The sequence below is a fragment of the Zosterops lateralis genome, assembly GCF_965231275.1.
Source record: "Zosterops lateralis genome assembly, chromosome: 17".
NCBI classification, from domain to species: Eukaryota; Metazoa; Chordata; class Aves; order Passeriformes; family Zosteropidae; genus Zosterops; species Zosterops lateralis.
The window spans coordinates 12668923-12695495 of record NC_139777.1 but is presented as its reverse complement, the minus strand read 5'-3'; the positions used below and the strand labels follow the sequence as shown (position 1 = coordinate 12695495).

Sequence of the window (26573 nt, the reverse complement as noted above, 5' to 3'; positions counted from 1 at the left end):
CTCTTAAGTGCAATATCCTATTAAGTCCCAGTTTCCCTGTTCCCATCCCAGGACTCACTCACTCTGCTAGAGTTTATTGCAAACATTTGAACCTGGCAGAGCCCCACGTTAACTGCTGGAGCTGTAAATAACCCAGGCTGGCATTTGTGGCACTCCCATGGGTGGGTAACTGAGGGCTCTGTGCTGCTGGCAAACAATGGTCCCACAGGGCCGGCAGGAGCTCCAAGGATGCTGTGGCCTTGTCCACCCCCATGGGACCAGTCCTATAGGGACTCCAGCCTCAGTTCAGAGAAGTGTTGGCAATGCCACGGGTTAACAGACACACCAGAAGCGCACAGCATCCTTTTTGCTGATGATATAGTGCTTTTTCTGGGTATCTTGTAATGCTTTCTCAGGCTGTTTATTTATGAGACAATTTATTACTGCGCAGTTATTCTATAGCAGGGAAGTCTATTCCCTGGGAGCCTCCGTTAACCGAGCCAATTGCTTAATTGGCTCACTGATGTCTCCACAAGGTACTCCAGGAGAGAGGGCTCTTGTAACGATCCCAGCCTTCCTCCTGCCCACACACACCCGTGCTGCTAATTTAATAGTGCAAACATTTATTATTCCTTTTATTTGGGACTTAACGTTAGGGCGATTAGAGCCATTCCGGGATCGCTGGTGTAAGGGGGTGAAATGCCCTGGAGTGCCGCTGGTTGCAGCTGGCGGTGGTTGGGCTCATCCTGCAAAGCCCAGGGGACGGTGATGCCTTGCAGGGTGTGTGGTTAACGAGGCACCAGCCGAGGGTTGGGGCTGACAGTGCCGCTGGGGCTCCTGCCTGACCCTCACCCCACGTTTGGGTCATTCCCCAACAAACCAGAGCAGGAGTGGGGTGTGTGTGTACCTACACCTCATCTCTATTTACTGAGTTTAATGTGCCCTGAATGGGAAACGGGTTCCTAATCAACAGCCTGTGTTCTACAGAAATGACTAGAAGGGCCAGAGGAAAACCAAACTTGGATTTGGCTGGGTGGGGAGTCCCTGTCCCGGGCCAGCGGTGACTGTCCTGAGGCTGCTGTGTGTGCCCTCCCTCTAGGGAGCTCTAGACCTCTCAAGCCCTTTCTCCTGCTCCTTCTGCCCTTTCCTGACTGTGACTGTCCCCGGAGCATCTCTGCTCTGGCATCTGCCCGCGGCATGCCCTGGGCTAGAGCAGAGCCGCCGCTCCGAGCCGGCCTTTCCCAGGCATCGCCCTTGGGCGGTTTCCCGGGGGGCGAGCAGCCTCCCAGCGAGCATCTCTGCGCTGTGCATGAGCGCTGTCCTTCCCTGTCGGGTTTTTGGGCATTGTCTGGCAGAGCTGACAGCGTTTCTCTAAGCCCTGCTGGATCCGTGCCCGCTCTCCCCGCTGCCGCTTCCCCCGGCATCCATGTCCAGCCGGCCGTGGCCCCGCGACACAAAGGCCGGCCCGCGAGTGCCACCCGTGCTGCGGCTCTGGGAGCGGGGACACCGCTCCTGACCCCGGCCACCGGCGGCACAGGGCGGGCAGGGAGCAAAACGGGGCAGGGCAGGAGGAGTTGGCAAACAACGCCGCCAGAACGAGCCTTCTGCTAATGTTGTATTTGTCGCAAAGAAGCGATTAAGTTTCCCCATGATTTTCCTTCTTCTCCGGCTCCCACCGCCTATTGTTCCTGGCTCCATTATCCCCCCGCCGCTTACATAAACGTATCATGCGGGTTTCTGAGGCACAATAGAGAGAGTCTCATTCATCCAAGGTCACCAGCTCTTACTTGCGCTTCAAAGCATGTGGTAGAAGAAGCGTTTTCTCCTAAAGACGTTTTTATTGTACTCAGCGCAGGGGCTGAGGGAAATCGCAGCGCTGCACTCGCACCGCCCCAGCTTTCTTCCCTCCCCACGCGTCCGGTCCTGGCGGGTCAAATCCTGCCTTGGAAGGTGAGGAATTGTTTCCTGTGCTGGTTGGCACCTCACTGTGGGATTCTCAGCCTGCCACTGTACCGGAGCCAAGGAACTGCGTGCTCCATCCCTGCCCCTTCCCAGTTAAATAAGAAGGGAGGTGGAGAGGAAGGGAAAAAAGGGGCTTGTGTTTCAAATTCTCTGACTCGTATGGGTCTCGACGAGTTACAGAGTGGTCTCTAAGGCCTCCCTCTGCTTTCTCCTTCAGCCGTGGCTCCAGGCTCTCCCTTTCTTTTCTTGTGTCCGCTTGGGACTGGGCAAAGACGAAGGCCACTGGCAGCCTCTGTGGGGGGACGGGGACTCGCTCTGCCCTGGAGGGTCTGTGCCCCGCAAAGGGCAAAGTGCAGCGGCGCCCCCGATCCAGCAGCGAGCTGGAAGTGGCCTCTTGCTGGGGAAGGAAATGATGGGCAGGGCGCACGGACGGTCCTGGGGGCTGCGAGGGGGCGGAAGCCCCCCAGGTGCCACTTGGTAGGGATGAGCAGCGTGCGGGAGAGCCGACACCACCCGAGCGGGGTCGCGGGTCCCCGGAGCCGTCCCCTCCCCGGGCTCGGCTCCGCCGCTCCGGGCGCAGCTGCGGCGGGGGCGGTGCCGGGGAGGGGACGGCGGCGGGTCCGGCCCCTGTGCCCGCCCCGCCGGCACAAAACGGGAGGCGGGGGCGGCCGGGGCCACACTCGCCGCAGCGGGCCGGGCCGCGGGGCCGGGCCGAGCGGCGCGGGGGATGTAGCGCTCAGCACCGCGGACAGCGGCGGGGCCGGCCGGGGGCTGGCCGCGGCTCCGGGGGCCATGGCCGGCGTGCAGCAGGGCGAGAAGCAGCTCTTCGAGAAGTTCTGGAGAGGCACCTTCAAAGCCGTGGCCACACCGCGACCCGAGAGCATCATCGTGGCCAGTATCACCGCCCGCAAGCCGCTGCCCAGGTAAGGGCTGCCGGGGCAAGGGAGGGAGGCTCTTGGAGACCCCGCGTCCTTCTCCACCTCTAGTCCCCTTCCCACCATGAAGAGAGTCCTGAGTGTGTTTCCCCTTCACCAGCAGTTCGTGGTTGGAGGACCCGGGGCACCCTCCCCGTGCCTGAGGCTGGGGGATGCTGGCTGGCTGAACCCCCCTCCCTGGGCAGGTGCTGTGTTCCAGAGCAGAGCAGCTTTGGGAAACTTTGGCTCGGTGGTGCTTGGAGGCTGGCAGCTGGCTGAGCCCCAAGGGGAGCAGGGTGAGGGTCTGCAAAGCTCTAGCTGGGCTAGGGAGTGGGGGCAGTGGTGGGGGGCATCAGCTGGAAAGTGTGACCAGCTCTGTGCAGAGCCCTGGGGTGTGTGTCCTGCTGGTTGCCTTGGCTCTGTGTCAGCCCTTCACCTGGGACCCTCGGGAAGGTGAAGCCTGGGGAGGGAAACAGCCCTTTAGGGCTGGACCCTGTCTTGTCACCGAGGGGAGGCTGGTGCCCTCCAGGGACACACAGTGCACAGAGCCTGGTCACTGCCATGGACCGGGACAGCTCTGGGGATGGTGGTCCCACATCCCACAGCCAAGCAGCCTTGACTTTGCTCATCCAGTACCTGTCCTGTCCTCCTGCTGAAGGAAAGTCGATGCCCCCATGTTTTGCCAGAGGGTGAGAATCAGAGAAACCTATGAAAAGAGGCGAGAGGGCTGCAGGTACCTCTTGAACCTCTCCTCCAGGCTGTTACACAGGCAAAGGTCCGTGTGGCTTCCTGACAGCCATGCACACTCTAATTTAGACCAGCTTTATTTTGCTGACTGTCTCAGTATTTGTTAATAATATCCTGTTTGCAGTGCTTTTATAAAGAAAGGATGCATTTGCTGGCTTTCCTCTCTCTTTGCTCTGTTTTTCCTCTGCCTAGCTGGTGTGGGGAACCAGCCAAAGTTCCGTGGAGGTGCTGCATCTGTAGAGGAGAGGGGCTCTGTCTGCAGGAGCCTGGGTGTTGGGGGCTCAGCTTGTACTAGGGAGGAGAGAGATCCTTTGGAATGAGCCATTTCAGATGCTTCCCATGCCAGTGGAGGCTGTGAGCCACAGCAGCAGTGGGTATGGGGGTCCTGTCTCTTGTGCAGTGTGGGGGTCCCTTCTGCCCCGGCAGCCCAGCTGCTGAGAGTGAATTTTTTCTGATCTCTCTGATTTCCCTTAATCTGGATAGGAAAATGAGAAAGGCATGGTTTTGGCCTCTAATTGCAAAGAGCAACTCTTCTTTCCACAGGCAGTTTGCAGGGCTTCAGCCTTTGTGGCGGAGAGGAACCACCGTGGTTTTCTCCATCCCTGCATCGGGCATGGTCGGCACCTGAAGGGCTGAGGGCTGGCTTACTACACACTCTCCTGCCTGAAGGTGCCTGAGTGAGCCGTGCTGCTTAAATATCTTGCAGCTGGAGGTGTAAGAAGGCAACAAATTCGGGTTTTGGGGAAATATAGCCAGCCTGGGTGCCAGGAATGATGCCTGGCTCTATCTCGCCACCAGTTTGGATTGCACAAACATTCTGGTGGGGCTGAGCACCGCGGCTCGGGGTGTTTGCAGATGCATTAAAAAGTTCCCAAATGCGTGCACCTCTCCGTGCTGTTGGGAGTGCCAGCTCCGGTGGGAGTGAAACAGTCCAGGAGCTCTTGGCACACAGCAGAACGTCCCCGCCAGCTTGGCTTTGCTGTGGTTTGCACCTCGGCACCCGCAGATCCAGGTGCCCACGCCGGGCTGCGCTCTGGCCGGGCTGCGCTCTGGCCATGCCGCTGCCGGCTCCGTGGCTCCTTTTGTGTGCGCTGCCACCGGGCCCGAGGATGTTCCCTGCGGTGTGGGGGGTCCCGGCTGCACAGAGCGGGGCCAGCCCGGCGGGGCTCGCCCCGGGGTCTGCGGGGCACTCGCTGCGCTCGCCCTGCCCCAGGCATGGGGAGGCTCTGCCGCTCCAGGGCTGCCACCAAAGGCTGTGAGGACAGAGATGCTGTGGTTCCCAGCTCTTCTCAGCGGTGCTGCCGGCTCGGCTCGCATCCCCCAGGGCTCTGCTAGGAGCCCGAGGCTGCCGTCTGGGCAGGATCACACCTCTGAAATGCCAGATCTCACACCCCCGGGGGCAGTCCCCTCTGGGCTGCAGTGATGTCCCCAAGCTGGCACTAGGCTCATAGTCCAGCAATAGCCAGAGCCAGGCTCCTGTTCCCCATCCGTGGAGAGAACAGACCTAAGGCTTGCAGCAGCTCCTCTTGTAGTGGTTTCCGTGCCTGGCTCTGCTCTGGGTTTGTTTTTCCGGAAGGTTTTGCTGCGCCACTGCTTGGATCAGCCTCTCTTCCCTGACGATACTCCCGGCTAATTTAAGAGCAAATGACTGTGGTGCCAGAGAGGAGATGAGGAGACCAGTTAGCCAAATGAAATATTAAGATGACCATCTGGATTCCTGTTTTCTCCCACACTTGACAGCTGGTCCCCTGCAAACACCCTGCCCTGGATCTGGCCCCGTGCTTCCCACAGCAGCGGAGATGCTGCCATGGTTTCTAGGCCAGCGCTGCCCACCTCCCCATCAGCTTTCCTGGCTGAGCCTGTGCCCTCCTGGAGTGCCAAGGGGCTCAGCTGTGGCATGAGGGGTCCTGCCAGGGGCTCCCCCAGTGTCCATAACCCAAAGCCATCCCTGCAGGGTGCCCTGAGAATGCCTAAGGGCTCAATCCTGCATGCTTGTGGGGCAGTGATGGGGTTCCCTGGCCAGAAAGTGATTTTTTTTTTTTTTTTAACCCCTTGCCCCATTCCTGACCACTACCTCCCTGCTGCTTTGGCAGGTAAAGCCTCTTCCATCTAAATTGTCATCAAGCTGTCTTGGAGGTTTGGAGCATTAAAGCTCTGCTAAACTCATGTTCATCCTGGAACAAAAGAGTACATTAATACCTTCCCTCCTGTTTCTGCTGGGGCTGGGGGGGGGGGGGGGGGGGCATGAATTCCAGCCCCCCAGACAGCTTTGTGCCCAGAGCAGAGCTCTGCCAAAGTAAATGGATTATTGACCAGTTTGCAATGTGAAAGGAAAAACCGAGGTGATGGGGAAAGGGGCTTTTCCAATTAACCTTTTCCCACACAGGGCCTGGTGGGGCTTTGCTGTGCAGCTGACGATGAGGGACTGGGTGGTGAGGGGAGGTTGAGAAAGGCTGAGGCTGATCCAGAGCTTGCTGCTCCAACATATGCAAAATCCCTGTGGGGATTTGAGTGTGGGATTTGAGGGGGTTTTGTGCCCAGTGTGCTGGGGAGGGATGGGGTGAGGGACAGGCAGCACCTACCCTGCCCTGAGCCCTTCTGTCAAACTGAGGTGCTCCCAGCCTCTCTCCATGGGCCATGAGGATGGGGCTTTGGCTCTGGTGAACTGAAAATGCTTTTAAAATCTGATATGTTAAGGCACCACCGGCCTCTGCCCAGCCTTTGGGGATGGGTATGAACACCGTGCTCTGGCCCCTGCCCCGGAGCAAGATCTGCTTTCCTCCCACTGGGCTGGGCTTTTGTCTGCATCTCTTCCCTGGCCATGACCTCGGTGGGGCTGGGAGCCCTGTCCCTCCTGGAAGCCTGACTTCTCCCAGCGCTGCTAAGAATTTCATCAGCACCGCTGCCGGGACCTGGGGACATTCAGGCAGGAAATGCTCCAGGGTATCCCAGGGAACTGGAGCTGGTGAGAGTCTGGGGGCTTGTGGGATGATTCTGGGGGTGGTTTAATTCTCTGCTGCCACAGTACTGTTGGCATGAGCTTCCCTATCCCCAGAAACACAGCCCAAATCCCCTTTTGGGCGCTCTGCGGCTGGGGCCTGTGGGTGCTGGTGTCAGCTCCTGGGGCAGCCGGTGATGCCGAGTGAGCGCCGGCAGCACTGGGGGAAAGGAGGCTCCTGCATCCCTCCCTGCCAGATGGTCTAAGTGGGTCACATCAGGGCAGCGCCGGGGATTTGTGCTTTAACCCTTAATCCCCCGGGATGCACCGTGCACGGAGGGGGAGGGATGTGCTGCTGAAGTGGGATTAGGCCACAGTTTGCCATTGCGGGTGATCTTGAAGAGGAGTCTGGGTGCTGCGGCAAACGTCGTGGGACAAGGGTGACGTGTCCTCCCCGCTGCACTGGGACAGGGCAGGAGCAGCCGTGGCACTGCAGTGTCAGAGGTCTCGGTACTCTAGCGAGTGCAGAAACCAGCTGCAGCTCTCCTGTGGCCTTTGCAGTGACTTTTGGCCATCCCAACCTCTGGCTTCCTAAGACATCCTTTGGCGGCCGCGAGTCCCCAGCGGGCTGGCAGCCCCTCGGCAGGGACGTGGGGTGCGCTGCCGGGGAGGAAGGGAAGCCCCCGCTGGCAGCCCTGCATTGCGGACGGCCCCCCATCCCCGTTAATCCTCCCCCTTGTTGGCCGGGCATCTGTTCCGCTGGAAGAGGCGGCGGCGGGGCCGGCCGCCTGGCTGCCATCTGCTGCCTCCATCCCAACGAGCCCAAGTGCTAATGAGCCCGTGGCCCCGGCCCAAGAGAGGGGGGAGAGGGGCTTGAAAAGAAAAGCGAGGGGGAGAAGAAAAGCCCCTTCCTCGGAGGGGCTGTCAATAGCGAGGCTTTTGTCTGCCCCTGCCCTCCGGCTCCAGCTGGACGGCGCTGGGAGCAGGGAGAGCTAATTAGGCAGCTCGGGAACTGCCGGGAGGCTGGGGGCAGCTCAGTGAGGGGAAGAGCTGGGAATGCCCGCAGGACCCACTCCCTGCTGCTCGCAGAGCCTTCATCATCCTCATCCTCCTTCTTTCCCCCGGCCCTGTCCATCTGCCTCTCCTCTGGACTGGTGCTGGGCACCATGACCCTGCTGGGAAATGCTGTGATTTTGGAGACAGGTAATTTCTGACCTGTAGAAGTCCGCTTGAGAGCTTATCTGAGCTCTGCTTGGGGCCCAGACCATGGGTCCAGCTCCCACACTCGCCAGCAAGAACACGGGCACAACCTGCCCTGCTGTGAGAGTGAACAGCCACAGCAGCTGCTGTGAAAACACAGGATGAGGGTCTCCCTAAATCTGGGATTTGCTGCTGCCCCACCTCTGGCAAAGGGGGAGCCTGTGGTGTCCACACTGTGCCAGGGGAAGCACCGTATCTGATCCCTTCAGATGAGGGATGAAATCAGGTGGAAGGAAGCAAAAAGAAGGAGAATTCCACTGGCTGGCTGGAGGATGGTTTTGTAGAAATATTTTATTTCACCCTTGAACAATTCCACCGAAAACACTGCCCTGGCTGCCAGGGAGCCCCACGTCTGCAGATGCTGGGGGTGCCAGGTTTGTGAGGGTAGCACTGGTGGGGTCTGGCACCTCAGCAGCTGTGCTGACGATGAGGACCCCTCCCTGGTTCAGCAGCATCCTAGCACTTGTGTGAGGCTGTTTCATGGAGTGTGGAGAGCCAGGCCAGGGTGAAATATTACAGTTTAGGGTCTTGCAGGGCTGGAGTTCATCCTTGCCTGGCTCAGGTAGCAGCACCAGCTCCAGCCATCCCCCATCCCTGCTTTTATCCCATCCCTGGAGAGGCAGGAGAGCAGGACACTTGAACCTCACACACGTGTTCACACCCCTCCCGCAAAGTCCTGGTAATGAATATTTAGGGATGTGAGGCCCTAAATAATAAATAGCAGTGATGACCTTGATGACAGGGATTGCTAAGGAGCTCCTGCCCAGCGCCAGGTCCTGTGGCTGCCTCTGTCTCCTTGCTGTCACCATCCTGCCCCCACCATCTGGGACAGCCTGTCCTGCTGCAGCTTGACTCCAGAAAGGGCCCCTGCAAATCCCACTCTCACTATGTGGGAGGCTCCTCTCTCATCAGCCTCCCTGGGATTGAGAGATTTCCCTGGCCTTCTCTGCTCAGCCCCATTCCTACCCCTTTCCACATCTCCATGGTTGGTGGCTGGACGTTTCTATACCTCCATTTCTCAATAAGCTGGACTTATCAAATGCAACCCCCACGTCACTGAAATGAAATCATTTCATGCATGACCACCCTTTCCTTTTCTCTTTTTTTTTTTTTTTTTTTTTTTTTTTTTTTTTTTTTTTTTTTTTTCATTTTCTCCGTGTGGGCACTGAAACCTCTTCAACACTGAAAAGCCTGACCTGGACAGAAAATCCCACCAGTGTTTCAGCTGCAGAGAGTGACAGGGCTTTTGCCAGAGCTCCTGCTCTGGCATGAGCCCCCAGGGGCTCTTTGCTGTTCTGAGATGGGTCTGCTGTGACCCACAGTTCTTCCCTGTGACCCACACACAGCTCTAATCCCTTTTAGTCCTCCTCTGGTCCTAAATCCCTGGCAGTGCCATCAGCTGGAAAACAGCTGAGTTTGATGCCTGGATTGGAGCCCTTTGGCATTCCCAGCAAAGGGCAGGGAGTAAGGCCAAATCCCGAGATCCAGCTTGAGTTTGCAGCCTTGCTTGATGATTTCATAGGTGTCTGCAAAGGCACAGAGGTTGTGCTGCCTGAAATCTGGTGGGAGTGGTGGGTCCCAGCAGCCCAGCACCCAGACCAGGCCTTTGGTGTGGATCTGGCTCGTGCCAGGGATGAGCGAGCTGGACCATCACCCCCAGCAGCGTGTCCAGGCACAGTGCCCAGGTCTCTGCCACCATCTCCTGGTAAAGGGCACACGACCCTCTGCGGGACACCGGGTGCTGCAAAACTGGCTCCTCCATCAGGCACTCGAGCCGAAAGCGCTGACAAACACGGGCAGTTAAAAATAGCCGTTTCTTTCGCACGCGGCGGGAACGCTTTCCCTGCCAGCGCAGCAGGGACTGCAGGAAAGGGCTTACAAAAAATAATGCAAGTGGCAAAAAAACCACCAACTCTGTTAAAAACTGTACTGGTGTTTGAGGGAGGCTGAAATGAGTCCCTGGTCTGCAGGCAGCGAGGCTGGGGCTCCACCGATGACCTGTTTAACTCTCCATGTTTAATTTATGTCTCGTCATTAATGGAAGAAGAAGCATCTGCTGCCCAGCCCCAGCCAGGGGCATCTCCTCGTTCACCCCCAAGTGGGGCCACTGTGGGCAGGGTCCTGCTGCCTGTGGGGCTGCTCTTTTCTCTCCTCCCTGGGGCAGGGGAGGCTGTGACTTGCTGGTATGGGCTGTGGTGGCTTCCTGCTGCTGAGTTCCAGGGCTGGGGTCAGATGCTCCTCTCACAGCCCACGGGGTGGCTGAAATGGTCTGAGACCCACAGGCAATGATGAGAAAATGGGTTTTCACTGCCACTAACATCAAATTCCAGCAGCGCATCATCCTGCTGGAACTTGATGGCACTTTGGCAATGGGCTGCTTTGTTATTGAATTTATCTCTGTGCCCACGTGTGTTGGAGGGTGACTGGAACAGAGTGGGGCAGGAGGCTGGGATTTGAGCTACATCACCGTCAGGATGAAGAATTAGCTACTCCCCAGCAAGAGAAATATTTTTGCATTAAGAGAGATTTCACAGTTAAAGAGCTTCTGTTGCATTAATCTGTGGGTCAGCTGGAGCTGCCTTACAACCCCCTGACCGCCAAAGCTGTGCAAGTGTAACACCAATCCATAAGAGCATGTAAATATAACAGAACTTATTATCCACAGCTCCATCAGCTGCAGTCAGCAGAGAAACCCTGCTCTGCCAGGGCATGGATATGGCTGTGGCCCAGAGGGTACAGGAGGCAGTTTGGGATTTGGGCAGACCTGAGGCAGATGCTTTAACTGAGAAAACTTATTTCCTATAAAGCAATTCCCCTCTTCAAATCTCCTTGCTCCGATCAGAGCCTGGTCAGGATTGTTATGATGGGGACAAGCAAGACAACTGGCTTCAGCACTTCTTTGGAGGGACGGGGTTTTTATTCTTCAGAAAATTCCAAGACTGGCAACTTACAGAAAAATAAAACCCCAAAGCAACAAAACTTGTCATGTGTTACCTGCCCTTCCCTGTGTGTGGGACAGCCTCCGTGGTTATCCCTCACCCGCCCACCCCATCCCTGCTTTTGTCTGCCCATCTGCCACGCCCTGGCCGGGTTAGAGGGTGATGATGCAGGGCCAGCAGAGGGGCAGGAGGATAATGCCACTGTGAGGGAGGTATAGGGGGACTGGGTGGGCACCACCAGTGAAGGAGGAACAAAGAAAGGTGTGGAGTAGTCCCTGAAACTGGCGAGGTTTGCAGCCTGACCTGCTGGGGAGCAGTGGAACCCATGGGCTGCTGGCCTGGCTGTGCCCTGTGTCTCCTAATCAAGGATGAGCTTGATCTCCTGGTGATCTCCTCTGGCCCCTGGGAGTCCCTGTGTGAGGCTGAGCTCTGCAGGGCACAGGATATGTTGGCTGCATCTCCCCTAGGATCCCTGGATATCCCCAAATGCAGGGATTCAGTTCTGTCTGGTGGCTGGAGAAGCTGTTGGCATTGTTCTGGACCAGTCCTTGTGTGCTCTCCCAAACACTTCCCACATGTGGGTCAGGAGCCAGTGAAGATGAAGGATGTTCTTCATATCTTTTGGAGGGGTTTGGATGTTTTGGTGAGGCCAGGCTGCCAGGGTCCCTGTCTCTATCCCTGCCCTCACCATGAGTGTGGAGCATCTCTGCACCTGCAGGGGCAGAGCCAAAGGCACAGAAGTGGCAGCACATGCCAGTGGAAGGTTAAGGTTTAGCTCCTGCTATGTGCTGCCTTGTGGCAGTAGTAACTCCCCCACTGCCTCAGGAGTCCCTCACAAGGGCTTTTTTTCCACCCAGAGCCCCAGTTCTTCCATCCCCCCCAGAGGGCTCAGATGCTCTAAGGGCTCTGGGCACAGAAGCTGTGACGTGGGGACGGCTGGGTTAATTTTGCAGCGGAGGCTTGTGGTCCAAAGTGCTAGCTGCCGGCTCTCTGAGCTGTGAATGCCACCCAGGGCACATCCATCCCTGATTAATGGAAACTGAAAAGCAGGATCCTAAAGACCCATGGCTCCCTGCCCCCTCCCCACTGCTGCTGCCACTGCCAACCCTCAGCCTGCGTTGCTGCCAGGTTTGTCTTGCATGGAGCAGAGGACAGTGGGTCTCACTCACCTTCCCGTGGTGGAAAAGTAGGCAGTGCAGCCCATGGACATAGGCTGTGCCCTGCCTGCAGAGCTGGCACTGGGACTCAGTCAGTGCCCTCCTCCCCCTGCTCGCCCTCCCCACCATGGTGGTATTGATTTGACCTGAACTCCCTTTAATGTGCTGTGATTTCTTTCAATTAGGCTTTGAGCGAGGTCTCTGCGACGTTCAATAGAACTGGACCAGTGCCTGGACTAGCACGGCCCAGAGGGAGATGCTTACAGATGCTCCCCATCCCCAGCAAGAGCATCCCTCCCATGCCCTATTTTCCCCATGTCCCATGAGGACAATCTCACTGCTTAAAGGTTGCCCCTTGTCCTCTTTGCATTTCCTGGACTGGAAATTTCCTGGACATTTCCTTTCCCTTTGCATCACCACTGGACTGGTGGCTTTGCCAAAGGGCAGATTCAGGGTGCAACTCGACTGCAAACAGGAACTGAACCAACCCTGAGCACTCCTCATCTTCACATGCCTAGCAAAGCTTTTCCCTTTCTCCTTGGTGACTGTCATCTCCTCAGGGATGCATTCAGCCAAGTCAGGGCTTGGTGTCACATTGTTTGCAGCAAACTGATGGGCAGGGTGCTTGTTTCCAGAGATTGTGTGGAGCAGAAATCCCTGCCCTTCATCTCCAGCTGCAATTACCGAAGCCAAGTCGATGCAGTTGATGGTAATAGGATGGTAACACTGTCTGAATTTGTATTTAATGCTGATTCCAAGGGTCTATAATCTTCATCAGTACCACATGACTTTTTATAGAACAGAAAAATGTGAGAGCGGTTAATGAGCTGTAATTCTGGAGAGCTTCTGCCTTGATTGGGACTAATTATTTTCTTTATAAAAATAATTAACCATCCACACAACCTATAGAGTGAAAGGCATGTGGCATTAATTAAACCATGCAGTATTTTCTCTGCACCTTTGTCTCCCGTTCCCCGGCACGTCCCAAACAGACGATCACACACTGTGGAAAGCCAGGCTGGGCACGAGCTGGACACAAAGGGCAGGCCCTGGGTGAGGGGGCTGCCTCCAGATCCCAAATCCACAGCCTCTTGACCCTGCACGTACTATAAAACCCCTCATTTGGGTAGGAAAGGCTGGTTTGGGGGTTAAGGTGACGGTGCTCACATGTGGGCTGTCTGTCAGGGTACAGAGGAGAGACTGGGGCTGCCAGTAGAGCAGCCAGGGCACCCTGGCAGGGCACAGGGCTCTGTGCTGTGTGCTGTCATTTGCTGTGGGGCATCAGGATATCCCAAAATGGAGGTGGCCACTTTGGACAGGCCAAACTTCTGTTCTCAGCACTCTGGGATTGCGGGATGAGTCCCAGGTGAACGTGCCCCAGCACCGGGCTGTGCGTGCTTAGACACACACTTACATAATACATAATTGTTAACAAAACTAATTCCTCTATTTTCCTGGAGGTATTCTGAGAACTAATGAATATATTTGCATAATCTTGATTTTGTTTATGAATAATTCTGGATTATCCAAATGTGAATAACACCAGGGCTTTGCCACTCTAGATTGCCTTTCAGCTGAGGATAGCAAAGCATTTTACAAATATTAGTTCAGCCTCACAAATCCCAGCAAGCAATAAAATTATTATTACACCCAATTAAAGATGGATGGGATGGAAACTGAAATGATTCTCTGCAGCCCCTCCTGGCAGGGTCTGCTACGGGGACTCGCCTGCCTCTTCCAAATCTTTGCGCTAGGAAGCAGCAAGCCAACAAATATCCCCCCTTTCCTTTTTGGGTTGATTTAAAACAATGTCCAGACTTGCAGGGTGGTATGGATGGGTAGGGACCTGAGAGCAGACAGGAGGTTTTTTTCTGGCTCTGACTCCCACACAGCACTGAGCACCCCACAGCTCTCTGTGTGGCAGGGATGGAACAGCTATGCCAGCCTTTTCCTCCTTGGAGCACAGTGGGAGGAGAAAAGGCCCTGTCTTCCCTTCCAGAAACTCTCCTTTACTCAAAACCTCCTCGCCAGTCCTTCCTGGGCAGGCAGCCTGACCACTGAGGTGCTTCTCACAGGACCAGAGGGTGTTACAGGGAGAGGATTGGAATCAAACCAAACACTCCCACCCAGGAAGCTGCAATTCAGGAGCTTCCCATCTCAGCTGTCACAGCACACATACAGAGAGGCAAAGGGCCCTTCTGGCCATAAAAAGCCCCTGTCAGCAAGTGAGGGTGGGAGTTTAAACCCCACTTTCCACATCCCTTGCTGGGGTGGGAACGTTTCAGTCTCATGGCTCAGCATCAGGAATCTGTTGGTTAATTCCTTTCCACAGGAGCTGATTTCTGCCCACACTTCCCTGCATGGGGACATCTGCTCCTCACGGTGTCACAGAGCCCTCCTGACCCCAGGTGGCCCTGGCAGTGCAGCCCTGTGCATCACAGGGGGCTGGATGTTCAGCAGACAAGTCCCAAAGTGTCTTTGTGGAACCTCTTCTCACCAGACCCTGCCCAGGTGATGCCCTGGTTGGGGACACCCATTTGGCACCCAAGTTGGGGACATCCATTTGGCTGCACCCCTGAGTCTGTCTTGAGGCGGGGGGGGATTTGAGCATTTTTGAATGTTGGAGTCATTTCAAGCTGAGCCCTTGGAATCACTGTTCCATAGCCACAGGCTACTGAGCACCATGCCTGTGTTCTGGCACATGGGGTGGCTCAGGGATTGGTTATAAACAGCATCTAGGGACCTGAGTGTCCCTGTCCCCAGCCTGGATGGATGGATGGATGGATGGATGGAGCAGCAGAGAGTTTCAACCAGAGGCATTTCCAGGGCAGCTCTGCAGACAGGTGGCAGCTGCATGAGCAGGTTGTGTCCTTGGAGTTACCCAAGTGTTGGGACCTCCCCTTTTCCAGTGACAATTCAAAGGAAGAAAATAAAGGGAGAGGAGGAAAAACCTTTATGTGAGTGGCAAAGAAAGCATTGCTGCTCCAAGTGGATCTTCTCCAGCCGCCTTCTCCTTGCTGCTTCCAAAGTGCCTAATTACTAATTCATTTTTAAAGTGATCTCAGTGCTCCCAGGAGCTCCGGGTAACTGTGTGCTTACAATTCCCTATTTGATTAAAATTTAACGAGTTGTTATTGGCAAATACACTATTTCTCTGCTGTTTGCCATGCCAAATAGCACAGGGTGTGGACAATGGGGGGAAGGGGCACATCTGACACTCTCTAGAGCAGAGGCTGGCACTGTGCAGCCCCTTGGCTGTGAAGGTGCTCTCCAGCCTGACCAGGTTGCAGGTAGTGCCAAAGCACTTCTTTTCTAGGACATCCATGAGTTCATTTTATTTTGTTAATCTCTTTCTAAAGCATTAAGTATCATCCACTGGTGCTCCTCAGCTTCTGGCTCCCCGTGCTGTGTTGGGAAGTGCCCAACCACAACCACTGGGCTCCCTCCCAGCCCTTTGGTCCTGACCTTTGCCCATCTTGGTTTTGCCCTGTGCTGCTTATGGGCAAGTGTTTATGGGAAACATGAGCTCAGATCTAGACTTTTCCTAATCACAAGCTCTGCAAGGGCTGTTTCAGGTTGCCCCCACGCCTGGCTGTCAGCTCAGCCCCTTCATGGCTGCTCCAGGCTGCCTGGAGGTGATGGCAAGGAAAGGATCCAGGACTGTTGTTTGAGGCCAGCAGGGAGGAGAGTGGCTGTAGGACTTTGAGGGGGTTTAGCATAAGCTCTCAGCCCCAGGCCTCTGGGTCAGCCAGGAGCCCAGAGTCCCACAAAACATGGATCAAGGGTGTGCCAAATTGCTGTGCCGTGGGGCAGTGTGCCCATGTCAGCACTTTCGTCTGCATTTGTGGGCACCTGAAACAGCCAAAGTTCCTCTCGTCATATTTCCTGATGGAGGAGAAACCTGCCTCCTGTACAGACATGGGAACCCGCAGGGTGTTTGTCTAAGGAGGAGGATTTGAGGACAGGAACGGCTCAGGATTGTCCCCCTGAGAGCAAGCCTGGCCCGGCAGTGTGCAGGTGCTGACGGGCAGGAAGCTCCGCAGGGACCTCCGAGCTGGCAGCGTGGGAGGTACAAGATGCCGTAGAAACCCTTCGAGATGGGGCAGCAGTCCAGGTTTTCTTTAGAAACAATGTGACCATGTGCCATATTCCTCAAGTTTCTCGCTGTTGTCGCTGGCGGACAGTCAGCAGAGCCATCCTGGATCGCTGGCAGCGAGGGAGAGAGACAACGAGCCCTGCAAGGTGCTCAGGAAGGAAGGGGGACAGGGGATGGGGCTCCCTGGGGAGGAAGGAGACCGAGCCGTGGGGAGCAGGGAGAGGCTGTGCTCACCCTCATGCCTGACCCTACCTAAAAAGGCATTGCTTTCCCCCGTGGAGTTTTCCCTCTGCAGGGATTGTCCATCCCATGCTGCACAGCAGGAGCCGCCGCCGCTGCCAGCTGGTGCCCGGGACAGAGCCCTCCCCGTGGGCTGCCACCTCACAGCATCCCCCGGAGCATCTGGCACCGATCCTGCGCCGCCACCGGGGCCTCTTCCAGCAGGGAAGCTCCTGTGTTCTGATTCAACCATGCATAGTAAATCAACTGCTGGAAAAGAAAGAGTCAAGCTGCTTTTTTGGCCCGGGATGTGCTGAGAGCAGTCGTTAAACCTTTCTGGAGTGCAAGAAGGAAAAGGAGCTGCATGCAGGCTTGTGCCAGGACACAGGCTTCCCAGGAGCAGGAGGGGGGAGGAGAGTCACGACTGACAAAAAATTTTATGAAAAATGTATAGTACAGAATTGTACTTCTCTTCTGCGTTTAAACTGCCTCAAGAAACCCACGTGCCTTTCTGCAGCTGGTGCCTCTGCTGATGCACAGAAAAAAATAGCAGGGAGAAGATTAAAATTGAACTGGCTTGGAGTCTGTGTAATCAAGGAAAATATCTCGGTGATTTGCTATTATAATTTTCAATAACAAACTGCAGGGCACCTGCTGCACTAATAATAATGGATTGAATGAGGTGGGCAAAGAACCTGCCATGGGTGTTTGTGTGTGCTTGTGGGAAGCACTCACAAAATTCCCCATCTCCTAATTTTGAAGAGGTATTTTTAGTCTGTATTTCAAAGAGCTTTACATAAACACATCTGCTGGAGTTTTTGCTGGGAAATATCTTTACAACCCTCTTTTCTGTCCCCTCCCTCTCGGGGGACAAGGGAATGGTCTGACCACTTTCTTTTTCAATCAGATAAGCAAAGCCAGAGAAAACATCAGAGGTTCATTTTGCTGGTGCCAAAAGGCTTCTCGGCCCAAAGGGTGGATTTTAGAAACACTTTGAGCAGCTCAGATCATCCTCACTAGAGCCCAGGGCAGAAGCACATGTGATGTGGCTGTGGCAGAGAGTGCAGGGATGTGCAAGAGTGGGCATCCTGACCCACCACTGCCCTCTCCTGTACAGCCAAAACCTCCAGATGAGGAAAGGAGAGGAAAGATGGGATATTCCATCACCTGTCCAGTCACTTTTTGCATGTTAATCAGGGGAAGTGGTGAAAATATCCCTGGTGCAAGCAGCTGTAGGCACAGGACTTTCTCCATCCTCCCCTCAGGATGCCTGTGTCCTGATGTTCCCAGTGCCAGGCAAGGTATCCATCCTTCATCATTTAATGCCAGTGAAACATTCACAGTTTTTAGGCTCATCAGATATGTTTTAAACTTTTTCTTTTGGGAGGTTTGGTTGGCCGAAGCTGCTCCTGTTTTTTCACTGAGGGATGAAGAGATGATAGGAACATGAAGCCAGCCCAGGGCTGAAGCAGGGAACGTGGTAAAGTTTCTGTGTTGGCTATCCCAAATCCTCTGACCTTGGAAGTGCTGCCAGTGCAGGTCTGCCAAGTGCACTCAGTGCCCAGGGCCTCTGAAGTGCTTGTGCATCCAGCACCCAAACCAGCTGCATGTGCAAAGGAAAATAAAGGATAAAAAAACCCCAAACTGCTTGGTTAGCATGATCCAGACCCAGTTTGCTTACACTGCTGCTTGCAGGGCAGCTGGGAAAGGCACAGGGACTGCACAAGGCCAGCAACGGCTGGAACTGCTGGGGTTCATCCTGCAGAGCTGAGGGACAATGCAGCTGAGTGGGGAGATGGTCTGGTGCCACGATCTGGCAGCTGAAAGGTCACTAGGGAGACAATTTTCCTGCTTTTGTTTCCTCCTGAGATGAGTTACTGCAGGGAAAAGGCTGATTGATGGAAGGTTTGTGGCAGGAGACTGCTGCAGGGCCAGGGCAGCTGGGCTGGGACTTGGGAGCCTGTGGGCAGGGGAGGGCAATGCCCAGCCCCCGGATGGCAGCACCCAGGGAATGTCAAATGCACACCAAACCCACCCTGAGTGCTGTCACTGTGGAACTGGGGGGGACGGGTGTCACTGGGCTCAGCTCCCCAAGCAGTGTGTATCATTAAGTGCCACATGTCATGGCCAGATGAGATGGCATTTGGCCATGACATGCAGCATGGCAGCCCAGGATGGAGGGATGGACATGGTTTGGGAGTTTGCTCCCTGAGGCAGCAAATGTTTTGTGCCTTTGTCTTGTCCTCTGTGGACACTGCCAGGATCTTTCTGTGGGCAAGGGCAGTGCTTAACTGGTCTCCACTATATCCCCACAAACTGGGGGTGACATCCCTTCCCCAGGGAAGGGAGGCAGAGTGTATTAGCCTCAGGGCACTGCTAGCAGCAAAGAGCCACCCATCCCTTCTCCATGTGGCCATAGTGGTTTGTGGTGGTTTCATCTGCCTTCAGATAAAGAATATTTGGGTTCCTTCCCACCAGTGACCTTTCCTGCATCATTTGCATTAGGGTAGGCAATAGATCATTTCCCTCTGCTGCCAACACATTCTGTTAGAGAGGGAATACATGTGAGACCCAAATCTGACACCACAAAGTGGAGATAAGCAAGCTGGGCTGTGAGGGGCTTGTGCTGGTGGAGAGTTGAGGGCCCTGTGTGCCTGCTGCTTCTCTTCCAGCCACTGCAGCATTGACAAAAATTGCCCTGAGCCCCAAAAAAACACCCTTCCTGGACCAGAGACCACTGGGATGGGAAGGGACAGGATGAGCCAGGTGTGGTGGGTGGTTGCACAGGGCATGTTCTGCACTGAATGGGTGGCAGGCAGCCCACAGGTGCCCTACTGTGGGGGGTCTCCCGTCAGGAGCAGCTGTGCTGCTTCTGGACAGGTCTGATGGATAGGCTGGATTTCTGCACGGGAGAAAGAAAGGGAAAAGAAAAACGAGAGCAAGTGATTGAATTGCCAAGTGGAAATGGAGAAGCTTGGAGGGCAGGTGGGATGTGTGTGCAGCCAGGAGTGAGTGCATCCTTAGAGACAAACAAGAAACCAACACGCTGGGGAGAGAGGCTGTGCTCCTCACTAGGAGTGCTGGAGCAGTGCTGCCCCCCAGCAGGGCATTCTTCCTGCCTCCTCTTCTTATTGCCTCCTCTGGCACATCCCCTGGGCTGAGTGAGTCCCGTGCTTCCAGCAGCATCCTGCTGAGCATCCCCGCTGCTCTGCCTGGGCCAGCTCCAGCAAAAACACCCACAGAGGCTTTTTCTTTTCTGCTGCAGGCACAAGCAGCAGGGAAGGTGTGATAATCCCTCCTTTGAGGCCACAGAGATCGTTCACACCAAACTGCATCACTTTTATATCAGTCATGAAAGACACGAAAGACAATAAGAAAAGATTTTTTTAATATATATATATTCAATCAATGTCTATGGAGCTCCACGCCAGGGGATTACCAGCCAGTTTAAAGCATTAGTGACTCTCAGCATCCATCAGAGGACTACATTTGGTTGAATGGAAGCCAGCCTTTGATGGAATTGGAGAATAATTATTTCCATCAATAATTACTTCCAAGCCCAGAAGAAATGGTTCCTGGCACGTTGCAGGACAGGAGTCCTTGATTGCTCGAGGCCAATATGTTTTAACCCCAGGACCTGGAAATCCCATTAGAGGCTGGGCGACAAGGATGTCGCCTGCCGTGCCCAGGTCCTGGCAGTGGTGTTCCAGCCTGCTGCCAGCCTGGGGAGGATCCCTCCTGCCTCTGCTGCTGGAGTGCATCCAGCTCAGGCTTTGCACAGGTCATTAATTTGGGGACGTTTATAATGGATCCTAATGATTGAGCCTCAGAAGGCTGTTCTTAAAAGGGGTTTGGGAAAGGCCACAAGCCAATTAGCTGGCACACAGAAAACAGTTAACCATGTAGCTTCCTGGATGGTTTAAAATAATGGAGATATTGGAAAGTGACTGGGGGATTTATTACAGATTCTTTAAAGCAAGAGGGACTATTCACCTCCTGCATGTTCTGGGCAAGAAATATTTCATTTCTTCCCTTCACTGATCTCTGTCCCTTTTATTTGACTGTGCATCTCCTTAAATGTTAAGGCATTACAAAGTGGGCTCCAAGGACGAGCTGGAAATTGGAGAAAGTGGATGCTTGTTGAGAGAGAAAACACAGGTGGGAAGAGATGGGTAACCCTTCTGAAGGTGCTCCTGTTCCAACTCCAACCCCAAGGAGTGTTATTCATGGCCGAGGCAAGGCAGCAGGATGTTTCCTGGGGCATGCAAGATTCTGGTGATGCCTAACTAGGCTTTTTTAATGCGCCATTGCTCTTTAACCACCCTCTTGCCCCCAGTTAACCCTCAGATGTGCAGCACACACCTGGCCCTTGTTCCTATCTCCACAGCCCATGTGTGATGACTGTGGTGGTCTCTGCAGCCAAAGCAACTTTCACTGTTGCTGCAGGGCTGGCAGAGGGACATCCCCGCCTCTCCCTGCTCTGGTGGGATCCACATGGCCTGAGGGCTCCAGAGTGTTGCTTTCCAAGGTGAGGAGCTAGGTCTGGTGGCAGACAGAGCCACATGGCTTTGCAGAGCTGACCCTAAAGTGGCACCCATAGCACAGTCCTGGGATTGGCTTTAAAATGATAATGGGAAGAAACAGTGACACTTTTAGTGCCAGCTGAGCCCAGCCTACCCTGGCTATCGCCCCACAGCCAGTCTGGGCCTGGACATGCCCACATTTGCTTTATCTGTTCCATAATGCTCTGGATGACACCAAACCCCAGTGTTTTCAGAACCCCTGCTGGGTACGGTTTACGGCTTTTCATTAATATTTTCATTCTTTGAAATAAACATCTGCAGGGCCTGGAAACCTATTTACTTTCTTCCTGAGTGTCTGCATGCAGACTTGTTTGGGTTTGTTTTCTCCATTCGGCTTCTTTTCTCCATTTCAGCTTGCAGAAGCCCCAGTATTTCTTAGAAACCACTCTTCTCAAGCTTTCCCTACCTTTGCTCTGCTCCTTGCCAGCTCCCAGGGCTCTTGACCTGGTCCAGACAGTTCCCCTTAACTCTGCTGGGCTGTCCCAGGTTCTCAAAGTGGAGCTGTCAGCAAGACCAGGTGTGTTCACTAGACCAGCACCTTATTTGTAGGAGTGGGGAAGTTTGCTACCAGTCAAGGATGAGGATGGGTGGCAAGGTGTTATCAAGGAATTAGCAGGTTTGGAAAACTACATTTGAAATGGGAAAGGATTGTTGTTGTTTTTTTTTTTTTTTTTCTATCAGAGTGTACAATCTGTGGTCTCTCTGCAGAGCTGTTGATCTAAACCCCACAATGCAGGAGATGTCCTGACTGGCTCCTGTTTTTCCTTCCCATTGGGTTGGATCTGGCCCTGTGCTGTCCAGCTGCTCCTTGGCTGCATGATGCTTGAGGCATCTCTGCCTGAACAATGAGCAAAGCATGCCTGGGCTGGGGTGCAGCTTGGTTTGGAAAAGGGGCATTCCAGAGCCCTGTAGGAGCACTTCCCACTGCAGAGCTGAGCTCTGAGGACAACCTGCAGCTCTCCTTCACAGCAGCACAGCTCCTACCTGCAAAAGGGAAAAGAGATTCCCCAGGACGTGGGAAATGAGCCCAGCTGAAGGGACAGCTCCTGACAGCTCTTTGTCACCTCTTGCCCCGGCAGTGGGACGCTGAGCTGCCGGCCGTACCCTGCGGAGGACAGACGGCCCGAGAAGCTGAGCAGCTGCGTGGTCAGGGAGCCCGCCAGCACCAATGGCTGTGCCAAGGGCAGGGACAGACGGGACCATGCCCACCGCAGGTCACACAGGTAGGAGCCAGCGCCGGGCCACCCTGGAACACGGGGGTGGCAGAGGAGGTGTCCGTGGATGTTTATTCAGCCCCTCTGGGGTCTGTGAGAGCCGGGGGTGGCTTAAATGGCTCCGTGTGTGTGCAGAAAATGTTTGCAATTCAATTAAATCCCTGTGCGAGTTTGCAGGGACAAACCTGCCGTTCATTCCTACTCCAGGGCTTGCTCTTACAGCCTCCTTCAGAGTCTTCCAAGACCTGCCAGCACTCCTCTGCACTACCAGGTCTGCTGGGAATCGTCCTCAGCAATTCCCCTCTCCCCATGCCTAGATCAGCTCAGCAGCATTGCCTTCATTAGGACACAGCCTCGTTATCAGCTTGTCGTTAGTCCCTGACCACTTGAGAGAGGAAAAAAAATGAATGGAACGTTGTAAATGGAGCAGCTGGGGTCTCTGAGCCCGGCCTGCTCAACTGTCTCTGGGATTAAAGCCTCTCAGTTCAGTTAAAGATGCTGGAAAGAAAAAGCAAGAAAGCACATTTCATATCTTCAGATTTCAGGCCAACCGGAACAATAATCTAAAGCACACTTTTAATTAGACTTTGATTATAATCACAGAGGAACAATTGAAGTCAGATCAGCACATGGGAGAAAGCTGCCACATCAAAGACAAAAGACTTTATCTGGGGAGAGGGAGAAGGGCTCTGCAGAAACTGCCTGTGGCTGCATGGTCAGACGTTCCTCCCTGCTCTGCCATGGCTGTGGTGGTGCCCAGCCGTGTCCCTGAGTGTATTTGAGCTTAGTGACACTGAGACATCCTGGACAGTGCACAACTTCTGCATCGAGGTGCAAGGTGTGCCATATCCTTTCCTGGTGCTGCTGGTCCACAGACTCCTTGGGAGGAGTGAGGAGGAGTAGTATGTGGGTGCTCCATGGGGCCATGCTGTGGCTGCACACTGGATTTACTGCACCAGAAACACTTGTTATTCATGGCTCACAACTGAAGCACTAGCCTGCAGTTTCATTTTGCAGAGCTTTTATTTTTTTTCCCAAAGTGTATTAAAAGTACTAAGCAATTGAGTTTTTATGATAGTGTAATTTCAGTGGTAATTCAAGCTCTGGATGATCAAGTGTTGAGGGGTGGTGGAGTCTGAGTGTCCCTCCCAAAGTGTAATTTGCTCTGCATTAGGACTTTCATTAGCAATAATGTTTGTTCTTGCTGCAGAAAACTACTCAGTTTTTGGCCTGTTTCTGTAGTGAAGCTCTCACAGCATTCTCCAGCCATGGGGCTGCTCCCACCCATTCCTTGCTCCTGGCTGTTCCCATGGGCAAGATGAGAAGTGGGGGAAACAAGAGGCACAAACCCAGCACCCTCGGTGATTTTTCAGAGGCCCTGGGGAGCTCACTGTGCCTCCACAAGCCTTGGTCCTGGATCTGTTTGGAGCTTCAGAGAGACCTGTGGGTCTGTTTGGAAAACCACATGGCTGATTTGGGCTGAATTAGGGATGCCACCAGGCTGCCATCAGCTGCCTGTGTCTTAACAAGCATTTGCTTTAGTTAATGAGTAGCCACAGAGTATCTGTCATTTTTTTCAGCCCAATGCTCTGAATTAATTAACCACGGTATTTGCTTTTCATTGAAACATAACACGATTCAGCATCATATGTTTAAAGAAGAAATTAATTTGCAGGAGGGTTTATTTTCAAGGTTTAACAACTGTATAAGAGATGCATATCTCCTTCAATTACCATAGTGTCTCAATAAATATATATATATTTCTAATCAATTGCTACTTAACACATGTCAAGTCTTTATTATAGTTAGACGCATCTGGCTGCAATAATTACTGTATGCAAATTAAATGCCAATTAATTATTTAAAGCATATTTACAAAGAGCAACAAAACCTACAAATCTGTTTCGGAGTCGTTAACCTCAGCAAACATGTTTTAAATAATCAGCATTGCTGTGGTGGAGTTGTCTTGTTATATCTCTATTAGACACTTCATTTAGACTGTGGTTAAATAATTCGTTAGAGTGTAATGAGGCAACACCCACACCCTTGGTCCACCATGAACACTGACCTTGCTGCCCCGTGTCCCTGAGGTGGAGATGCCAGAGAGTCCCATGTGAGCCCATTAATGCTTTATTTTTATTACTTTTACTGTACTGTACTGTACTTTTACTCAGCCCTTCGTGTGATGGGGAGAGGCCGCTGCCAGCTCGGGGGAAGAAGAAGAAAAAGAAATCTGGCCGCAAGAAACGAAGGAGGTGAGGGAGCCATGGCGGTGTGAGGGGATGGGCAGGGCAGCCCTTGGGCTTGGGTGTGAGGGAAGAGGGTAATGAAGGAGCCATGGTGGCATGAGGGGACAGGCAAGGCAGCCCTTGGCTGGGTGTGAGGGTTATGAGGCTCATGAGGGTGCCATGGCAACATCAGGGGACTGACAGAGCAGCCCCTGGCTGGGTGTGAGGGAAGAGGGTTATGAGGGAGCCATGGCAGTGTGAGGGGACAGGCAGGGCAGCCCTTGGCTGGACAGGAGGGAAAAGGGTCATGAGGGAGCCATGGCGGTGTGAGAGGCAGGAGGGGACGGCAGCCCTCGGCTGGGCATAAGGGAAAAGGGTCTATGTAAGATGGAGGTGTGAGGGCCTGGGGGTTCTACAGGGAGCTGCCGCCATCTTCTCTCCCTCCCCTCAGGGCAGCAGAGCTGGGTTGAGGCTCCTCCCTGGGCTCATCCTGCTCCTGCCAGGAGCCCCCAGCCCCTCTCTGCCCTGGAGATGCCACTGGTGGGGCACTGGGAGTTGGGGTGGCCTGCACAGCTGTGAGCAGCCCTGTGGTCCCTAATGCCCCTCTGCCTCCTCAGGTCTCCCTCCTACAGCCCTTCACCTGTGAAGAAGAAGAAGAAGAAAAGCTCCAAGAAGCGAAAAAGAAACAGGTATTTTTCCCCTTGAAAATGTAATTCCCTGCTGGCAATGGCTGTTGGGGCTTTGGAGAAGGGGTGGTTGGTCCCAGTGGGCAGAGAGGTATGAGGCTCTGTGAGCACCAAAGAGGCATAGCCAGAGTCCCTCTGGGCTAGGAGGGCATGGAATGGGATGTCCACCCAGTGCAAACAGAAAAACATGAACTGTCAGGGTGTGGGGACACAGAGATGGACAAGCCAAATCACTCTGAGGTCTGTGGAGCCTCAGCCTGCTGTCTTTGCTGTTCTGTTCATGTCTCCATCCTCACGTGTCTCCATCCTCTGGGATGTCAATGGGATCAGTCCTCAAGGCTTGCCCTGGTCCCCCATCCCTTCCTCCCCAGCCTGCAAAGAATGTCAGGACCAGAAAAAGGCTCAAACCAACTCCCCACACCCACATCCCAGTGTCCTCTCCCAGCCCCAGTGACTGTTTCCACCTTCCCCTTCTGAAGTCCATTTTTAATTCAAAGAGCATGATTAAATTTTAAAATTGCAAATATTTCACTGTTTTCTCTCAGCTGTTAAACCAATATTTGATGAGAACAGTGGATTCCATCTCCCTAAGAAGGTTCATGTATTTATAATATATTGAACCAAAGAGAGAAGCTACCAAAAGTGGGTAACAGGGTGAAAAGTTGAGCTTGAATCTCAAAGAAGAGCAAGGGAGAAGGAGGGACAAGGATTTTTGGAACTCCTTTAAAATACTTTCTTCCCAAGGAGGGATTCTTATGCTCTTTTGTGGATGTCATCTCCTGATGGAAGTCCTGGGTCAGAGACTCTTTGGCTTTGAGCCTTTGGTAGCCATTTATGCCCCTGCAAGCCAAGGATAAGCTGGAGCTGGTCCCATAAAGACAGCATGACATAAACCATTCAGGATTAGTGACAGTGGAGGTTGTTTCAGACACCTGGCAGCATTTCAGCTACAGACCCCAAGTGACTTTGCCAGAGGCAGTCTCACAGCCCCTCCAGGCAGGACTCCAGGCCATGTCCTCTGCAGGATGTTGTGCTCCAAGCTGAGAGACAGTGGGGTGTGCAGTGCACTGGGGCCAGGCCTTGCTGCAGAGATGTGTCCTCCATGCCACCAGAGTATTCTGTATGAGGCAAATGCTTCCTGTGTCATCCCAGGGGTGTTCCAGGAGGCAAGACAGGGCCACCATGCTGGCTTGGCTGTGAGATTGCTCTGGAGTTACAGAGAGAGGATTTTTCTTTTGACTGGTGTTTGGTCCTTCATACAGAAAACCAGGGAATGGACCCACCCCTACATGCAGTGCAAAACTGGAGGCAGTAGCGGAGATAAAGGACCCACCAGAGATAGGAGATGTATCTGATCTCTCTAAAGACTTGTTATCCTGAGGACCATATTCTCAATTACTTGTGGAGTGTGCTGGTCCCTTCTGCCATGCCAGCATTTCTCAGGTGCTCCCTCACCTGCTGGCTAAAGGAGAGGCAGGGCCATTCTGCCCAGGTGCTGCATGAGGTCTTCTCTCAGTGCTCAGTCTGAGCCTAAACACATGGTCTTGGACTCAAATTTCCAACTTTGTGAGACCCTGTATTCAATGTACATATTTGTGTCTTGCAGGTTATCATCAAAGAAGAGAAGGCACAGGTAAGAATTGAGCAAGTG

General features: G+C 53.9%; 1 protein-coding gene across 1 annotated transcript in view; it reads left to right on the top strand.

Moving 5' to 3' along the window:
* Positions 1 to 2733: 2733 nt before the first annotated feature.
* SRRM4 (serine/arginine repetitive matrix 4) overlaps positions 2734 to 26573 on the top strand; it is a gene marked incomplete at both ends in the record, with an annotated part of 41128 nt that continues 17288 nt past the window's right edge. Inside the window, 5 exons of the mRNA XM_083874107.1 lie at positions 2734 to 2864; positions 21874 to 22017; positions 24183 to 24263; positions 24854 to 24925; positions 26529 to 26555. Coding sequence (XP_083730233.1) covers positions 2734 to 2864; positions 21874 to 22017; positions 24183 to 24263; positions 24854 to 24925; positions 26529 to 26555 — 455 coding nt within the window. The remainder of the gene's footprint in view (positions 2865 to 21873; positions 22018 to 24182; positions 24264 to 24853; positions 24926 to 26528; positions 26556 to 26573) is intronic.